This window comes from Branchiostoma belcheri, unplaced genomic scaffold (assembly GCF_001625305.1).
Source record: "Branchiostoma belcheri isolate BF01 breed outbred unplaced genomic scaffold, Haploidv18h27 scaffold27, whole genome shotgun sequence".
Lineage (NCBI taxonomy): Eukaryota > Metazoa > Chordata > Leptocardii > Amphioxiformes > Branchiostomatidae > Branchiostoma > Branchiostoma belcheri.
Genome location: NW_017803876.1, coordinates 1,119,154 through 1,136,781, shown reverse-complemented (window position 1 = coordinate 1,136,781; position 17,628 = coordinate 1,119,154). Strand labels below are relative to the sequence as shown.

At 46.3% G+C, this 17,628-nt stretch overlaps 4 protein-coding genes across 4 annotated transcripts in view; 2 read left to right on the top strand and 2 right to left on the bottom strand.

Moving 5' to 3' along the window:
* LOC109472270 (cytochrome P450 2U1-like) overlaps nucleotides 1-7,042 on the bottom strand; it is a 7,753-nt gene extending 711 nt beyond the window's left edge. The window contains 4 exon segments of the mRNA XM_019771932.1: nucleotides 4,792-4,996; nucleotides 4,998-5,600; nucleotides 5,982-6,124; nucleotides 6,662-7,042. Coding sequence (XP_019627491.1) covers nucleotides 4,792-4,996; nucleotides 4,998-5,600; nucleotides 5,982-6,124; nucleotides 6,662-7,013 — 1,303 coding nt within the window. The 5' untranslated portion in view covers nucleotides 7,014-7,042.
* Nucleotides 7,043-7,521: 479 nt separating this feature from the next.
* On the bottom strand, nucleotides 7,522-10,719 carry LOC109472128 (cytochrome P450 2D6-like). Its single transcript, XM_019771705.1, is given in 6 exon segments — nucleotides 7,522-7,732; nucleotides 7,833-8,649; nucleotides 9,054-9,204; nucleotides 9,267-9,288; nucleotides 10,044-10,404; nucleotides 10,708-10,719. Coding segments are annotated over 6 exon segments (1,554 nt in total). The 3' UTR covers nucleotides 7,522-7,541.
* A 631-nt stretch (nucleotides 10,720-11,350) lies between these two features.
* LOC109472268 (cytochrome P450 2U1-like) lies at nucleotides 11,351-14,497 on the top strand. Its single transcript, XM_019771931.1, has 4 exons — nucleotides 11,351-12,158; nucleotides 12,590-12,732; nucleotides 13,074-13,890; nucleotides 14,257-14,497. The coding sequence occupies exons 1-4, from the start codon at nucleotides 11,807-11,809 to the stop codon at nucleotides 14,439-14,441; spliced, it is 1,497 nt and encodes a 498-aa protein (XP_019627490.1). The 5' UTR covers nucleotides 11,351-11,806; the 3' UTR covers nucleotides 14,442-14,497.
* Nucleotides 14,498-15,146: 649 nt separating this feature from the next.
* Nucleotides 15,147-17,628, top strand: part of LOC109472267 (cytochrome P450 2D6-like) — a 2,773-nt gene continuing 291 nt past the window's right edge. Inside the window, exons 1-3 of the mRNA XM_019771930.1 lie at nucleotides 15,147-15,501; nucleotides 15,787-15,929; nucleotides 16,271-17,087. Of these exons, the coding sequence (XP_019627489.1) occupies nucleotides 15,147-15,501; nucleotides 15,787-15,929; nucleotides 16,271-17,087 (1,315 nt within the window). The remainder of the gene's footprint in view (nucleotides 15,502-15,786; nucleotides 15,930-16,270; nucleotides 17,088-17,628) is intronic.

Below are 17,628 nucleotides of genomic sequence, written 5' to 3'. Positions count from 1 at the left end.
GACCGAGTTGACCGAGTTGACCAGGGTAGTGGACCGAGTTGACCGAGTTGACCAGGGTAGTGGACCGAGTTGACCAGGGTAGTGGACCGAGTTGACCGAGTTGACCAGGGTAGTGGACCGAGTTGACCGACGTTGACCAGGGTAGTGGATCGAGTTGACCGAGTTGACCAGGGTAGTGGATCGAGTTGACCAGGGTAGTGGACCGAGTTGACCGAGTTGACCATTCTTCAATTGCAGAAAACGATTGCACCAATGCTGCGGCTCTTGGTTGTCTATACATGTATTACCTAAATATGCAATGTGAAAATATGTACTTAACAATGCCAATGTCTTAACACTTGTTGTACATCGTCTTATTGATCTTGCAAGTGTGTGAAGAGAAAAATAAAGAAAAACAATAAGAAGAAAGCATTAGCAAGAAATTCACTTTTTTTAATTAAAAAAATCATCACATTGATAAGTAACACAAAGCAGTAGTTGGAGTATTGTTCCTGTACGTCAACGACTCCGGGAGGTGAGCTTGGTGTAGTGCTCCCCTGTGATTGGTTGGTAGAAAAATGATTGACAGTTAGGATAGACGACGCGGGGATCTACAAGCACGGGGATTGTGGGTCCTTCCGTTAGAACCGGGGCTAAGCAGGATGGAATATTGTTAAAATTCAAACATTTCCTTTACAGATGATGAGACAATGTATCCTTATTGTGCTTCAAACCTTAGTTTTTGTCTGTCAAATGTAATGATAGTTGTATTGAAACCTCATCTTATTTTTTTTCTTCAGCAGATGGGCAGGAGACCCCGCCCAAGGAGAAGGTTGAGATCATCCACAGGGACCACGAAGCAGCCAAGGACAAGGTTCCCCCTCCCCCTCCCCAGAGAAAGTACTACATCACAGCCGACTATGACGACAGGGACTACTCCTCAAAGGTGGGCTTTGTTTAGTCTCAGGTTAACAAAGGTTTATATGTAGGTTCAGCTTCCTTGTTACTAATCTAACGAAATTGCAGTGTAAACACAGGCTGATTTTTTTACACATTTTTAGCTGTTTTCATCAGGATTTCTCCTTTGCACTGGTATACTGCTTTTTTACATGGATTCTGCCCTGCCAATTTGATACTGTCTTGCAACCACCAAAGGACCTGCTTGGAGATTCGGTCCACTATACTTGCCTCAATTAGTCAATCATCAGAGTGGCTTCGTGGACATGAGATTGAGAGGTCACAGGCCATGACCCTGTACGACAAAGAACTGTCAGAAGTCATGCTTTATGTTTCCTAAACCACATCTGTACATGTACAGAAGTCAAAAGGTTTCCTTGGAATAAAATTGAAGTATTATAAATGTATATCAGGGATGTATCGTCCGTTGTAATTTGTGTATGCAAACTTCTTGTAATTCTGGGAGTTTTATTCCTGCTGTAAGGTTTGCTTTTTGGTGTCACGTTTAAATAAATAACAGGTATATCATGAGCTTGGCTATTTCACTTACAGTAACTCAATCACATATAAAAGATCAGCTTTATAAACTTGTTTCTTGCCCTCTGCAGACCAGCCTTGGTGCACCTCCCCCATGGACGCCCCCTGGTGGAACCTACCAGGACTACAAGAACGGAAACCTGTACAGCAACCCTTACAACAACTACTCCAGCTACCCCGCAGTCAGCGAGCATTCCTACGAGCGCGCCAGCATAGCTTCCCGCGCCTCACGAGCGTCAGAGGCAGCTAAAAAACCTAGAATGATGACGCATGTATAGAAACGTTGTGGGTGGGGGGATATGCACATTTTGATTTAGTGCGATAGAAAACAAGGCAACGACAAAAACATACATACATAAAATGCCTGGTCATGGTAGTGTTTCGTTCATCAGTTAGACTGTAGATATATATGTAATGGAGTAGGTAAAAATCGAATTCTCTGCCAAGGTGTATGGCAGTCTCTTAGATAGCCATATACTTAAAAGTATGACCATTTTCTGTGGTGTGGAGGCCTAGCCGGGTTGTTACCAAACCTATTTTAGCTCCTGAGTCCTTATCCTCTCTGTTATTTGTGGTCTGGTAAGCAGGCTAGTGGAGGCCATGCAAAAGCTCTCTTAGTACTTGTCTAGTACTCCATTATGTATCATGGCTCAAACTTCCCAAGTCCAACTGACAATGCTGACCTGTACTCTAGCTGCCAGAGTGCCGTTTTTCTTCCGGAATTCCGTATATTTTCTTCTGCAAGCACTGACAGGTAGCCAACACCAACAATCATTATTTACAGGTGTAAAACTTGGTAGAAGAGGACCTGCTGTAACCTGTAGTGTTGGTATTTGTACTTGTGAAGGAGAGACGAAAACATGCAGTGAAGACATTCTTATGATAGTTTTTGATACTCGAACAAAGTATATATACTTGAGTTTATCTGTTGCAAAGGTGTTGAAAGGTCTTTTCAATGAAGAGAGTGATATGTGACATATACTGATGGTCTAATTACTCATTAATTACTCAAAATTGTCATTAGAAAATGTTATTCCACTGTTTACAGTTTTGTAGCACTGTTAAATCCATGTCCAGGTATATATTTCGTCTTCATAGTCAAAGATGTACAAGTCGAGGTATACAGTGAAATCAAGTGTATTACATGTACTAAGCTACTCAGACTGCTAAAAGGTGAACAAATGCAACTGCACTTGTCAGTGGAAAGACACTGGCAGCTTGTCATATCTCCTGTGGTAGAAGTATGTACAATGTATTATACGATAAGTGGATTCGATATGTTGTCGCTGTACAATATATATGTGTGCAGAATGAATTTTTACTTCAAATTTCCTTGTGTCTTATGTAGACTTATTGCCTGCACCACTGTCCATCACATTTCATAAGGACAAGTGCAAATCAGTGAAATACAAGAAATTTTATTCAAGCAGAGTACATCACAAAATTTTATCTTGCAAAAACTGACAATTGAAGTAGATAGGCTAGATTAAAATTTAGATAAATGCATACATGATTTTTTTGCTGCAGTTTGTTGATCACTATTTTGTGCACCCAGCATTGGAACACTGACACTGGCATTATAATAGATAGAAAGACAGGCAATAAGTTGATCAAATTGCCAATTTGGATACAATATGTACTTTGATCTGTAAATATGTTGTAGCAATAGCGTGCTCATGTTGTAGCAAAGTAGTGTAAAAAGAACTGTGACAGCAGTTTGTTGTCCTGTGGCAATTGTACTTAATTTGACATTATATCAATATGTGTCAGACATGTAGACACTGCCTTTTTAAGAAATATTGCTTATGTTCAGTACTACATGGATTATAGCTTTGTACAGAAAATAGCGTCTTAATCATGTCCTGAGGAGCAAAATTTACTTTTATACTTATGTAAATGGCATTTTGTAAATATCTAACGACTTTAGTATTGTGACTGAGCTTCATACTTACAAATTCATTATATTCAGGTGCTCTGCATGAAAGCTTACAAGTAGAGAGAGGCGGTAGAAGGTAGGATAGGGATAGGAGTATTTTAACAAAGCCCACTTTTGGGATGTCTCTATTAACACTTTTATTGACATGTATTTAAAAGTCCCTTGATCTTTTTGGCTTTGAAAGCCTTTTATTTATCGATCACCATATCTGTACATTACTTGTCCTGTGTGTTACACAGTATGTGTCTTGCATTGTTGTCAATAAAGCAATATACAGTAATGCTGTCATCTGTACTTTTGTATTTGTGGTTGGACAAGTCACATGTCACTGGGCGGGATGCCCTAGATAGGGCTTTGTCCAGTATCATATAGAATAGAATAGAATAGAATAGAATAGAATAGAATAGAATAGAATAGAATAGAATAGAATAGAATGTCATTTACACCTCTAGTGTTGGAAGCATATGTATATGTCGGGGGAGAGGCTCCAATTGGATAGACCAAGGATAAACTCACTGTCAACAGAAAGTCTTTACAAATTTCATTCATGCCACGGACTGACTTGAAATTTACTATTTGAAAATTTGAAGAAAAAAGGAGGTAAAAAATTAAGACACCATGACAAAACCTAACAAATTTATAACATCCAGATCGGATTCTTTGTTGATCAAGGTTGGATTCTACCAGATTTGAGTCTATACCCTGACATGACATATATATATACATGAATGTGAAATGAATGGATGGGCACTCAAAAGAAGGAGCCTCCAACCTCTTGAGTTGTTGGCAGGAATATGGTACACAACCAGTAGCATATTCATTTTGAAAGAATGATTGTTTTCCCCTCAATGTACTCGCCAAAATCACAGTGAAGCCTTACGGGGAATAGCTTCCAGCTGGTAGGGCTTGGGCTGAAGAGTGACGCCGATCTCTCCAGACAGATCTGGCTCAGGCACGCCCTCTGGCAGTTTGAAGGTGAACTGCTGCAGCAGGGACGTGAGGAACAGGAAAAGTTCCATCTTGGCCAGCTGCTCGCCGAGGCAAATTCTCCTTCCTGCACAGAGATGGAGCAATATTGAAGTACATTTGTAGTTGAAACGGTAGATGATTGTGCCATAACAAGTCCTTAATGGATCTACTTTTAGATACATCATTCTTTAAGTAATTTTATTCCTGCAGAATGTTTCCAATACCAACAGAAGCAGTGTCATGAAGGCAAAAATGTAACTTTTTCCAAAGAAACTGATTACGAATCATTGATCTAGATGCACTGAACATAGCATAACGTTACTAACTGTAACGTAGCTACGTTACTAACTGTAACGTAGCTTAAAAAATAAACCGTTTCGATTATTATTGGCAGTTTGATCGACAACACCAACCTGTGGAGAACGGCATGAAGGCCTCCGGGACCTTGACCCTCCCGCTGCCGTCCAGGAACCTGCCGGGGTCGAACGTGTCCGGGTGGGGCCAGTAGGCGGGGTCCATGTGGACGGACCACAGGTTCACCCACACCTGGGTGTGCGCGGGGATGTCGTACCCCTGCAGGCTGGTCGGGGACGAGGTGCAGTGGGGCACGGACAGGGGGAACCGTGGTGCGGATACGCTGGCTCTCCAGGATGGTCGCTTCTGTGTAGGGCAGCTCCTCGCGTCTGGAGTACGCCGGGATTTCGTCGCTTCCGACCACGGCATCCAGCTCTTCTTGGACTTTCCGCTGCCAGGCAGGGTTCAGCGCGAGGTACAGCAGTGCCCAGGACAGAGTCGTCGCCGTCGTTTCCGTGCCTGCCGCTATGAAATCACTCACAATGTACAGAATGTTATCCTCTTTCATGAAGCTTTCGCTCCTGTGCAGTTCCAACAGGCACATGTCAATTACGTCCCGGATCTCCGAAGGGTCGAACGTCTTCTTGTGGTGGTCGAGTATCATTTGATACCGCCGAAGAAAGCGAACTTCACATTCTTTCCACTTGTTAAACATGCCACGAAGTCCGGGAACATATCGTAGTGTGGGATAAAAGTTCAGAATCTGGGCCTGAAGAAACAGCTTGCAGGTGACGTCAACTCTCTTCAGTTCTTCCTCGTACTCCTGATCATCTGTCTCAAACCGTCTTCCGATTGCAATGGTATTGATGACATTGCCGACTCCAATTTGAAGGAAGCGACTAGCATCGAAAGGCCTTCCATTCATATCCTATGTATGAAAAGAAAATGTGGGATGGAGATGTACAATCTTTTATGTTCCATAGAATGTTCCATAGAATGTTCCATAGAATGTCCCATAGAATGTCCTATAGAATGTTCCATAGAATGTTCCATAGAATAATTCGAATGCGTTTCGCGTGCGCCGCTTTCGAAAATTCGAATACGGATTCGAACTTCGGAATTCATCTTGTTACAATTTCTTCTTTGTTTAGGGACACCAAAATTTCTCAATTTTTTTACACATTCCGCATCGAAATATTTTTTCGGGCGAGTATGACATAAAATGCAACACGATGTATTCTATTCTTTATGTATCTGCAATATCACGTACCAGTTATAGTTATATGACTCACTCAGATAATGGACTTACCTGAAAGCTCTGACAAAGTCGGCGGCATTCACACTGAATGCTGGGCTCGAGTGTTTTCTTCCCCATACCAAAGTGGCGGAGACTGGACAGACCGAAGCGTCGAAAACTCTTCCAGGCGTCCCCATACTTTCGCATGATGATTCCTGTAGAACATTGTAACGTTACGGTTTCAAGTAGAGTTCTATAAAAGCATTCAGCTCAGCCATGACATAGAGAACGGCTGTCGACGTCATTTTGCCATACCTTGAGGAAAAAACGCAGATCTTTTCAACTCTTTGTTTGTAGGAACCCTTTATCTTGTGTGTAAATACAGTGACTGGGTGCATGGCTGTTGCCAGGGACACTACATGTATAATATAGACACGTGATATAGGCTATTTCCTCATACTCTCCAAGCAGAGGTTTAGGCTTCAGCTAATTGTTGGCGTGATTTGAGGCGTTTCATCTTTTATCTTGTATTGATATCTTTTTCAGTAGTATGCCAACCTTAATGGAGTGGTAAATGGTTCATGGATACAGCCTGCTGACCAATTTGATACTGCCTTTACAGCCACCAAAATACATGTATCTGTTTGGGGTTGGAGATGTGGGTGCGGCCAAGCACGCGTCGGCATTGACATTGTTAGCCCAGGAAAGGGACAGGGAAAGCTGATAACATATCAAAATAGATTTAACGTTACCTTTCCTGGCGAAAGTAGCTTCCGTGAGGAACAGAGCGGGTCTGTCCGAGAAGTGTGCGCCCTTCATGACCAGGGCCTCCCTGACGGCGGCGCACCCGTTCACAACCACCACGTCCTGCGGACCCATCCGCAGGCTGAACACGTCTCCGTACCGGCGCCGCCACGCCGTCAGCTGCAGGTGGGGCTCCCGCGGGCTCAGAGACAGCAGGTTCCCCAGGAACGGCAGCCCGGGGGGGCTGGGGGGTAACTTGTCGGGACGTCTGCGGCGTCCCACCCATGTCCGGAGACAGAGGAGAGACAGGAGGAACGTACAGACCAACACAAGGCCTGTGGTCAGCTCCACGGACTCCATTGCCACGCACTAATTTATTTTACCGAAATTCAGACAACGTGAAAACAGGTTTGGCCAGGTTTGTATGCGCGTAACAGTGTGGGGTTTATAGGGGCTACCAACTGACCCGGCCGATGGGTCTAGACCTTTTAGCCGATTCGGTAGAAGCGTCGAATTGTAAGCTGGCGCCCGGGGGCCGTGGGTTCGATCCCAGCTTTGAAAGCCTTTTATTTATCGATCACCATATCTGTACATTACTTGTCCTGTGTGTTACACAGTATGTGTCTTGCATTGTTGTCAATAAAGCAATATACAGTAATGCTGTCATTTATATGTTTGTATTTGTGGTTAGACATGCCATACACGATTCTCTTGTTTTAGACATATGTAACGTTATATGTCAGAGGAAAGACTCCAATTGGGTAGACGTATTGTCAACAGAAAGTCTTTTTTAACTTTGATTAATGCCACTTTAGATCAATGGACTGACTTGAAATTTAGGATTTGAAAAATTAAAAAAATATTTGCTTATTGGTCTGCTCTTCAAGATTACATTGAAGGCTTGCGGGGAATAGCTTCCAGCTTGTAGGGTTTGGGCAGAAGTGTGACGCCGATCTCTCCTGACAGATCTGGCTCAGGCGCGTTCTCTGGCAGTTTGAAGGTGAACTGCTGCAGCAGGGACGTGAGGAACAGGAAAAGTTCCATCTTGGCCAGCTGCTCGCCGAGGCAAATTCTCCTACCTGGAAAGACAGAGAGCAATGCGTTAGAAACATTAGACGATCATTACCAACTGTTATGTAGTTAGATTTCACTAACTACTGACAGTTTGACACCACCTACCTGTGGAGAACGGCATGAAGGCCTCCGGGACCTTGACCCTCCCACTGCCGTCCAAGAACCTGCCGGGCTCGAACGTGTCCGGGTGGGGCCAGTAGGCGGGGTCCATGTGGACGGACCACAGGTTCACCCACACCTGGGTGTGCGCGGGGATGTCGTACCCCTGCAGGCTGGTCGGGGACGAGGTGCAGTGGGGCACGGACAGGGGAACCGTGGTGCGGATGCGCTGGCTCTCCAGGATGGTCGCTTCTGTGTAGGGCAGCTCCTCGCGTCTGGAGTACGCCGGGATGTCGTCGCTTCCGACCACGGCATCCAGCTCTTCTTGGACTTTCCGCTGCCAGGCTGGGTTCAGCGCGAGGTACAGCAGTGCCCAGGACAGAGTTGTCGCCGTCGTTTCCGTACCTGCCACTATGAAATCACCTACGATGTGCAGCACGTTATCCTCTCTCATGAAGCTTTCGCTTCCCTTTCTTTTGTGCAGTTCCAGCAGACACATGTCAATTAAGTCCCGGGTCTCCGAAGGGTCGAACGTCTTCTTGTGGTGGTCGATTATCATTTGATACCGCCGAAGTGATTGAAAGGCACATTCTTTCCACTTGTTAAACATGCCACGAAGTCCGGGAACATATCGTAGTGTGGGATAAAAGTTCAGAATCTGGGCCTGAAGAAACAGCTTGAAGGCGGAGTCAACTCTCCTCAGTTCTTCCTCGTACTCCTGATCATCTGTCTCAAACCGTCTTCCGATTGCAATGGTATTGATGACATTGCCGACGGCAATTTGAAGGAGGCGGCTCGCATCGAAAGGCCTTCCATCCATATCCTATAAGAGAAAAATGTGGCCCTGTCAGTGAGACGTAGAATGTTCCATAGAATAATTCGAATGTTCCATAGAATAATTCGAACGCGTTTCACCTGTTCGCGTGCGTCGCTTTCGAAAATTCGAATACGGATTCGGACGTTGGTATCGATCTTGTTACAATTTCTTTTTGTGTTTGTTTCTCTGTTTGTTTGTTTGTTTGTTTGTTTGTTTGCTTTGGGACACCAAATTTTCTCAACTTTTCACACATTTCGCATTGAAATTGAGTTTTTTTTTCTCGGGTGGGTATGATGTAAATAAAATACAACACGGTGTAACTTTACTAGTATTCTATATGTAACATGTTATCCTTTATTAATTCGTTCATGCAATATTCCTTGTTATATGACTTAAGATAATAGACTTACCTGAAAGCTCTGACAAAGTCGGCGGCATTCCTGCTGAATGCTGGGCTCCAGTGTTTTCTTGCCGACACCGAAGTGGCGAAGACTGGACAGACCGAAACGTCGGAAGCTCTTCCAGTCATCTCCATACTTTCGCAAGATGATTCCTGTAGAACATTGTAACGTTACGGTTTCAAGGTTAGATAAAGGTCGAAAAAAACATTCAGCTCGGTCATGACACAGCCCGGAGGTCAACAAGCTTCATTTTGTCATTAACGTTATAGTAAAAAAAACAGATCTTTTCAACTCTTTGTAGGAACCATTTTATCTTGTGTGTACTCGTAAATACACTGACTTAATAGCCTGGGTGCCAGGCTGTTGCCAGGGGCAGTATATAGGCTATTTCCTCGAACTCTCCAAGCAGAGGTTTAGGCTAATTTTTTGGCGTGTGATAGGCGTTTTTATCTGGCTCTCTTTTTTGTACTGATATCTATTTTAAGCCAACCTTACTGGAGTGTCAAATGGTACATGGATGCAGCCTGCTAGCCAATTTGATACTGCCTCTACAGCCACCAAAATCTGCTTGGGGGTGGAGATGTGGGTGGGTGCGATTGCGGCCAAGCACGGGTCGGCAATGTTATAATGTTAGCTCATGAAGGGTCGGGACAGAAAAGCTAACAACATAGATTTACCTTTCCTGGAGGAAGTAACTTCCGTGAGCAACAGAGAGGGTCTGTCCGAGAAGTGGGCCCCTTCATGACCAGGGCTTCCCTGACGGCGGCGCACCCGTTATCATGTATTGATATCTTTTTCAGTAGTATGCCAACTTTAATGGAGTGGTAAATGGTTCATGGATACAGCCTGCTGACCAATCTGATACTGCCTTTACAGCCACCAAAATACATGTATCTGGTTGGGGTTGGAGATGTGGGTGAGGCTAAGCACGCGTCGGCATTGTTAGCCCAGGAAAGGGACAGAAAAGCTGATAACATATCAAAATAGATTTAACGTTACCTTTCCTGGCGAAAGTAGCTTCCGTAAGGAACAGAGCGGGTCTGTCCGAGAAGTGTGCGCCCTTCATGACCAGGGCCTCCCTGACGGCGGCGCACCCGTTCACAACCACCACGTCCTGCGGACCCATCCGCAGGCTGAACACGTCTCCGTACCGGCGCCGCCACGCCGTCAGCTGCAGGTGGGGCTCCCGCGGGCTCAGGGACAGCAGGTTCCCCAGGAACGGCAGCCCGGGGGGGCTGGGGGGAAACTTGTCGGGACGTCTGCGGCGTCCCACCCATGTCCGGAGACAGAGGAGAGACAGGAGGAACGTACAGACCCACACAAGGCCTGTGGTCAAGTCCACGGACTCAATTGTCACGCACTAATTACGTTATTTTGTACCGTAATGCAGACAACGGAAAAACAGGTCAAAGTCGAATGACCTTTAGTACACTTTCTGTATGCGTGCCGTGTAACCAAGGAGGTTATTTTAGGACCCCCTTGGTGTATATGATCATATATTGGTGTAACGTTTCGTCTAGGTTGCAACCAATTCATGTGACCTGGTGGCATTGTCGTGCACTTCGTTATTTTACTAGCAGCCTGCTATTATTGGCTCCGGCTCGGTCGTTGCAACTCTCGCTGGGGATAACAAGTCCAAAGTCCAAGAACAAATGACCCTTACGTGCTCCATCATGTTTCAAGTTGAACGCTGGTACGTGCGCGCTGTTTGGCACATAACGTTATAACTACGCATACATCGAAATAAAGTACACCGACTTTCATAGATGACATGTAAGTTGTAACGTTATGTCACGGTTACTTGTTGCAGTGTTTAACAAACCATGATAACGTTATTGACTTTTACTCCACTGGAGCAGTCTATCTTGGCCGTGTTATACGTTGACGTGAGTAAATAGAGCAAGCGTTCTCATGATTCTTCGACTTTGACTTGTTTTTTCCATGGCCGTTACAATGTATGATCTAGCCTGGGCTCCGTCCGATTTGCTACGGGTCCCTAGCATATATAAATAGCCTGTCATTATCCATTATATAATTATAATTACCTTCGCAGATCTAGAAAGAAACTATATTGTTTTTGCTCTGTTTCTTCTTCTTCTCCAAAGAAAAAGGTCAATGACCTGCACCAGACGACAGTCACCATGGTAACTGGCGCTGTACAGAGGCACTAGATAATGTAGCAAGTGGCAGGACAGAGTTGGAGGGGATGGTCAGCATATAACACATTATATGAATGTACTTGAGTAAAATAAACAGAATAGTGTTTTATTGACCTAGACCATCCCCATTTAAAGGTTATTTTTTTTCTTACTCTCTTACTAGCTACATGAGCTGATTTCTAAAGAGGACTAAGAAACAAAACATAAAAACATTATGGATATGCTTTGCAAATGTTACCTTTCTAGTTTTTGTTAAACCCGAAGTTCAAGACTGCTGTAAACAGATTCTTGTTGAACTCCTCTTAGAGATTTTCTACTTTTTGACCATTATGTAGAATGTATTTGATAGGCTTATGTGTAATTAAGCGAGGGGAATTGATGTGGCATTATATTCAACCGAAAATCATCTATATACGATGTTAATATCAGGTTCACTTTGCACTGATTAGAAAAAATAACTATGATGTAACGTTAGATGTAAATTATATGTCGCGAGTAAATATGTCGAAAAGTAGAGCAAGCTAGGGTCATTCAACTTTGGCCTATTTTCCGGTGGCCGCCAGAATCGATTTGTCTGGCGATAAAATAACGTCTTGCATAGCAATGGAGTCCGTGGAGCTGACCACAGGCCTTGTGTGGGTCTGTACGTTCCTCCTGTCTCTCCTCTGTCTCCGGACATGGGTGGGACGCCGCAGACGTCCCGACAAGTTTCCCCCCAGCCCACCCGGGCTGCCGTTCCTGGGGAACCTGCTGTCCCTGAGCCCGCGGGAGCCCCACCTGCAGCTGACGGCGTGGCGGCGCCGGTACGGAGACGTGTTCAGCCTGCGGATGGGTCCGCAGAACGTGGTGGTTGTGAACGGGTGCGCCGCCGTCAGGGAGGCCCTGGTCATGAAGGGGGCTCACTTCTCGGACAGACCCTCTCTGTTACTCACCGATGTCTGCAACTGTAAGGAAGGTAATTAAAACGTTTTGCTGATCAGACTAATCAACCTTTACAACAATGAGCGAATCCCGGTAGAACAAATGAGAAGTTTAAAGACATATATACAAAGTTTACAAATTAAGTCGTATTGTAGTTACATCACACATTTGTGATTATGTACGTCAGTATGTGATTTTTCCAACATGAAAATTTTTCATGGATTGATTTTATACTTCCGTACGTTACCTCTTCTGAATCAGTTTATGATATAAGCATACACGTCCGAACATTTGGAACTATGGGTGCAAACATGCTGATCGACCAAGAATGGCATGACCCGTAAATACATGCTTGAGGTCAACGTCCAACCTCTTTATACCTTGGTACAATGTCAAAGTCACTGACAACCGTCACAGGTAAGAAGGCTAACAACAAGGCTAACTCAGACTATTTTTCTACTACAGGCTTAATAATGGCAAAATACGGCAAGAAATGGAAGAGTTTTCGGCGCTTTGGTCTGTCAGCTCTTCGCCACTTCGGTGTTGGCAAGGAGAAAATGGAACCAATCATCCGACGTGAATGTAGGGTACTTGTTTCATGTTTTAAGGTGAGAACACTATATAAGGGACATATCACACATCGCATTGTTTGCTCATGTAGCACTTGTGATAGCAATTGCCGACGTCTCCTTCTGATTCTTTTGCAAAAGCTTTTTTTCATTTTTTTGTTCCTTTCATCTTTAATTGTACATAGGAGGTACAACACAGGATCAATCCGACTACTGACACCAGCGCAGCTCCAGTTATTGACGAAAACGCTTCAGACACCTCCCCCTGACCCGTGCTACGCTTTATAATAGTGGTCATAATAAAAGATTTCCGCTCGTGTATTTCCAAACATTGCCTTTTGTACGGCATCAATGCATTTATCATTTTGTACCACGTTTAGGACCAGGAGGGGAGACCTTTCCAAGTCAGTCGCTTCATCCAGACCGCTGTCTGTAACGTCATCGCCTCTATTGTACTCGGGACACGGTTCGAACCTGACGCCCCGGAATATAAAGAGGAGATTGAGCGAGTCGATCGCACCTTCCAGCTATTCCTGGACGCCCAGCCGCTGAACTTTTACCCAGCGTTGAGGCACGTCCCCGGCTTTCGCGGCATGTTCAGGGAATGGGTGGAGATGGACCACAAATCTGATCAGTGGTACGGCAAGTTCATTGCTGAACACAAGGAGACTTTCGACCCCACCAACATACGCGATCTCATCGATATGTGCCTGCTGGAAATCGAGCAGAAGAGTGTAAGCGAGACATTTGTTACGGAGGTGACCATACGTCACATTGCGTCGGAGTTCTTCGACGCAGGCACGGAAACGACGACGACGACCCTCGGCTGGGCACTGCTGTACCTCGCGCTGAACCCAGCCTGGCAGCGGAAAGTCCAAGAAGAGCTGGATGCCGTGGTCGGAAGCGACGAAATCCCGGCGTACTCCAGACGCGAGGAGCTGCCCTACACAGAAGCGACCATCCTGGAGAGCCAGCGCATCCGCACCACGGTTCCCCTGTCCGTGCCCCACTGCACCTCGTCCCCGACCAGCCTGCAGGGGTACGACATCCCCGCGCACACCCAGGTGTGGGTGAACCTGTGGTCCGTCCACATGGACCCCGCCTACTGGCCCCACCCGGACACGTTCGACCCCGGCAGGTTCCTGGACGGCAGCGGGAGGGTCAAGGTCCCGGAGGCCTTCATGCCGTTCTCCACAGGTAGGTGCTGTCAGGTCCTGTCAGGCAGCTAGGCAAAACGTACAATTTAGCTACGTTACATGTTTAAACTTAAAACTTAAGATCCAACACAGAATTTCTCTCTCACCTAGAGCTTTCGATCTATCACCCTGGTCTTCATCAGAAGACTGATCCAGTCACGTGGCTTCTTTGAGAAGTCAACACTGGGTCAAGGGTGTTGACGTCACACTACTCCAGCTATTCCTAGACGCACAACCGACATCGTCTACGCTCTCCTGTAGACGATGTCGGCCCCCGTCTCGGTTGAGTGAATGGCTTCTCTTTTTTCTTCTCTCTTTATTAGCGTGGTTTTTATTAGATGTTACCTCTGTCTCTCTTGATACATAGGAAGAAGAATTTGCCTCGGCGAGCAGCTGGCCAAGATGGAACTTTTCCTGTTCCTCACGTCCCTGCTGCAGCAGTTCACCTTCAAACTACCAGAGGGCGCGCCTGAGCCAGATCTGTCTGGGGTGATGGGAGCCACTCTCCTGCCCGGGCCGTACAAGATACTGGCCATCTGTCGCAAGACGTAGAAGCACTGAGGTTTAAACCTCCTTGGTAGAAGCATGCCACTGTCAATTTTGTTAAACCCTGCACGACTATGTCGTAAATGTCATCTATGAAAGTTGCTGTACTTGTGTTGTGTCAATAAGATTTAAAGATAAGAAATAAAGATTTTATGGGGGCCTGCATGCCCTTTCGTAAAGGCGTAATCAGGCCTTTTTAGTCTTCGTAATCCGTAGGCAGCCTCCCAAAAAGTCAACGTAATCAGTACATTAGCCGCAAAGCGTAAAGTCGTAGTCAGCTCTGAGACTTTAAACGTAATTGGTAATCGACGGCGAAGTTTTGCGTAATTCGTAGTCACTACCATACCCCCCAGCCCCCTCCCCATGCAGGCCCTAGACTAGTGTACGTGCCACACAGCGCGCGCACGTACATAGAACACGCAAGGGTCATTTGGTCGTTGATTTCGACCTTGTTATTCCCAAGGCTATGATCGAGTCAGAGCTAATGTCAATAGACTGCTTCTATGTCAATACCATGAGATGAGACACCACCGCTGCAGTGGTATATGAATCAGTTGCGACGTGATGTCACACCAAGAATGTCCTATATAACCTCCTCTTGGCGCTCGACGCGCAAGTAAATAGAGCGGGCTTCAACTTTGGCCTTGGACGCTATTAAAAAGGATCTTATCGATGCCAGGCACAGGATAGACAAACACGTAGTGGATGGCAATGGAGTCCGTGGACCTGAGCACAGGCCTTGTGTGGGTCTGTACGTTCCTCCTGTCTCTCCTCTGTCTCCGGACATGGGTGGGACGCCGCAGACGTCCCGACAAGTTTCCCCCCAGCCCCCCCGGGCTGCCGTTCCTGGGGAACCTGCTGTCCCTGAGCCCACGGGAGCCCCACCTGCAGCTGACGGCGTGGCGGCGCCGGTACGGAGACGTGTTCAGCCTGCGGATGGGTCCGCAGGACGTGGTGGTTGTGAACGGGTGCGCCGCCGTCAGGGAGGCCCTGGTCATGAAGGGGGCCCACATCTCGGACAGACCCGCTCTGTTCATCACCGATGCCTTCGACTGTAGGGAAGAAGGTAAATGTTTTGCTGATCAGGCTACTAGGGTTTAACAAAAACTAGAAAGGTATCATTTGCAAGGCATAAGGAAAATTGTACTTTCACGTCGTGGGAGCTACCGGTAAACACTCTGTTGCATATATGGCGACCAGCAACCACAGGAGTTGGTCAAGTTTAGAGGACGTCCCTGTCGGACTGTTTTCCAACATTGGCCTACGCGTAGTTTTCTGCTATCTGTCAGGTGGATGTCGAAAAAGTCGGCATCCAATAAACATGAACTAACCCACACTGTGTCTACTGCAGGCGTGACCTTAGGAAAATACGGCAAGAAATGGAAGTATTTACGGCGCTTTGGTCTGTCTGCTCTTCGTCACTTCGGTGTTGGCAAGGAGAAAATGCAACCAATCATCCGACGTGAATGTAGGGTACTTGTTTCATGTTTTAAGGTGGGCATACAACGCAAATATTGCTTCTTTGCAATGGTCTAGATATTTTTGTTCATATGCATGTTACAGTTGTTTCCTTCTCAATCTCTTGTGAAAGTTTTTCTTATTTTCTTTCTTTCACCTTTAAGTGTACATATGAGGTTAGCAGCTCAGTTATTCGTTAAGCACGAAATGACATTGACGAAAGCGCTTCAAACACCCCACTTTTCCCCTGCTAAGCTTAGTGGTCATAAAAGTGATTTGAGATCACCGCATGTATATACGAACATTGCATCTTGTCAAGGAGCTTGACAGCTTATTGCTTTTGTCAGGTGTTAATTATCATTATGTACCACGTTTAGGACCAGGAGGGGAGACCTTTCGAAGTCAGCCGCTTCATCCAGACCGCTGTCTGTAACGTCATCGCCTCTATCGTGCTCGGCAGACGGTTCGAACCCGACGACCCAAATTTCAAAGAGGAGATTGAGCGAGTCGATCGCACCTTCCAGCTATTCCTGGACGCCCAGCCGCTAAATTTTTACCCAGCATTGAGGCACGTCCCCGGCTTTCGCGGCATGTTAAAGGAATGGGAGAAAATCTACCACAAGTCGCATCAGTGGTTTGGCAAGTTTGTTGCGGACCACAAGGAGACTTTCGATCCAACAAACATACGGGATCTCATCGACATGTGCCTGCTGGAGATCGAGCAGAAGAGTGGAAGGGAGATGTCTGTGACGGAGGTGACCATACCTCACATTACGAAGGAGCTCTTCGACGCAGGTACGGAAACGACGGCGACGACCCTCGGCTGGGCACTGCTGTACCTCGCGCTGAACCCAGACTGGCAGCGGAAAGTCCAAGACGAGCTGGATGCCATAGTCGGAAGCGACGAAATCCCGGCGTACTCCAGACGCGAGGAGCTTCCCTACACAGAAGCGACCATCCTGGAGAGCCTGCGCATCCGCACTACGGTTCCCCTGGCCCTGCCCCACAGCACCTCGTCCCCGACCAGCCTGCAGGGGTACGACATCCCCGCGCACACCCAGGTGTGGGTGAACCTGTGGTCCGTCCACATGGACCCCGCCTACTGGCCCCACCCGGACACGTTCGACCCCGGCAGGTTCCTGGACGGCAGCGGGAGGGTCAAGGTCCCGGAGGCCTTTATGCCGTTCTCCACAGGTAGGTGCTGTCAGACAGGCAAAAGGTACAATTTATCTACGTTGCAGTTGGTTTATCTGTTACGGTTGTTTCATCCCGCTCCCATGGCTTCCATAGAACGATTCGAACGCGTTTCGATTAACCGCGTGCGCCGCTTTCGAAAATTCGAATACAGAATTCGGACGTTTGTTCGAATTGATGTTTTTGCATTTTAGGTTTAGGGACACGAAATTTTCGCTCATTAATTTTCACTCATTTAATTTGGCATTGAATGGTGCGTTTTCTTGGGTGGGTATGACATAAATAGAATACAACACAGTTTGAAAGTCTGAGTTTGAGTCCCAGGCCCTCCCGCAGGTTGGATTTGATTTGGTGTCCGTGCTGCTGTTTCATTCCAGGTCTCATGTCATTGTTCTTCATTCCCATACATGGGGACGTCCTTGACATGGAGGAGCACAAAACTTTGCTTGCATTGCTGCATCTCTGCAGAATTCACCCATTGCTACTTCCCCTCTTTATTTAACGATGTTACCCCCCTCTCTCTCCCCTCTCTCCCTCTCTC

What these genes read in the sequence shown, in the direction of transcription:
- LOC109472268 (XM_019771931.1), top strand. Translation starts at nt 11,807, where the DNA reads ATGGAGTCCGTGGAGCTGACCACAGGCCTTGTGTGGGTCTGTACGTTC. An exon ending in TGTCTGCAACTGTAAGGAAG is followed by an intron (nt 12,159 to 12,589) that starts GTAATTAAAACG and finishes TTTCTACTACAG; the next exon opens with GCTTAATAATGGCAAAATAC. An exon ending in CTTCATGCCGTTCTCCACAG is followed by an intron (nt 13,891 to 14,256) that starts GTAGGTGCTGTC and finishes CTTGATACATAG; the next exon opens with GAAGAAGAATTTGCCTCGGC.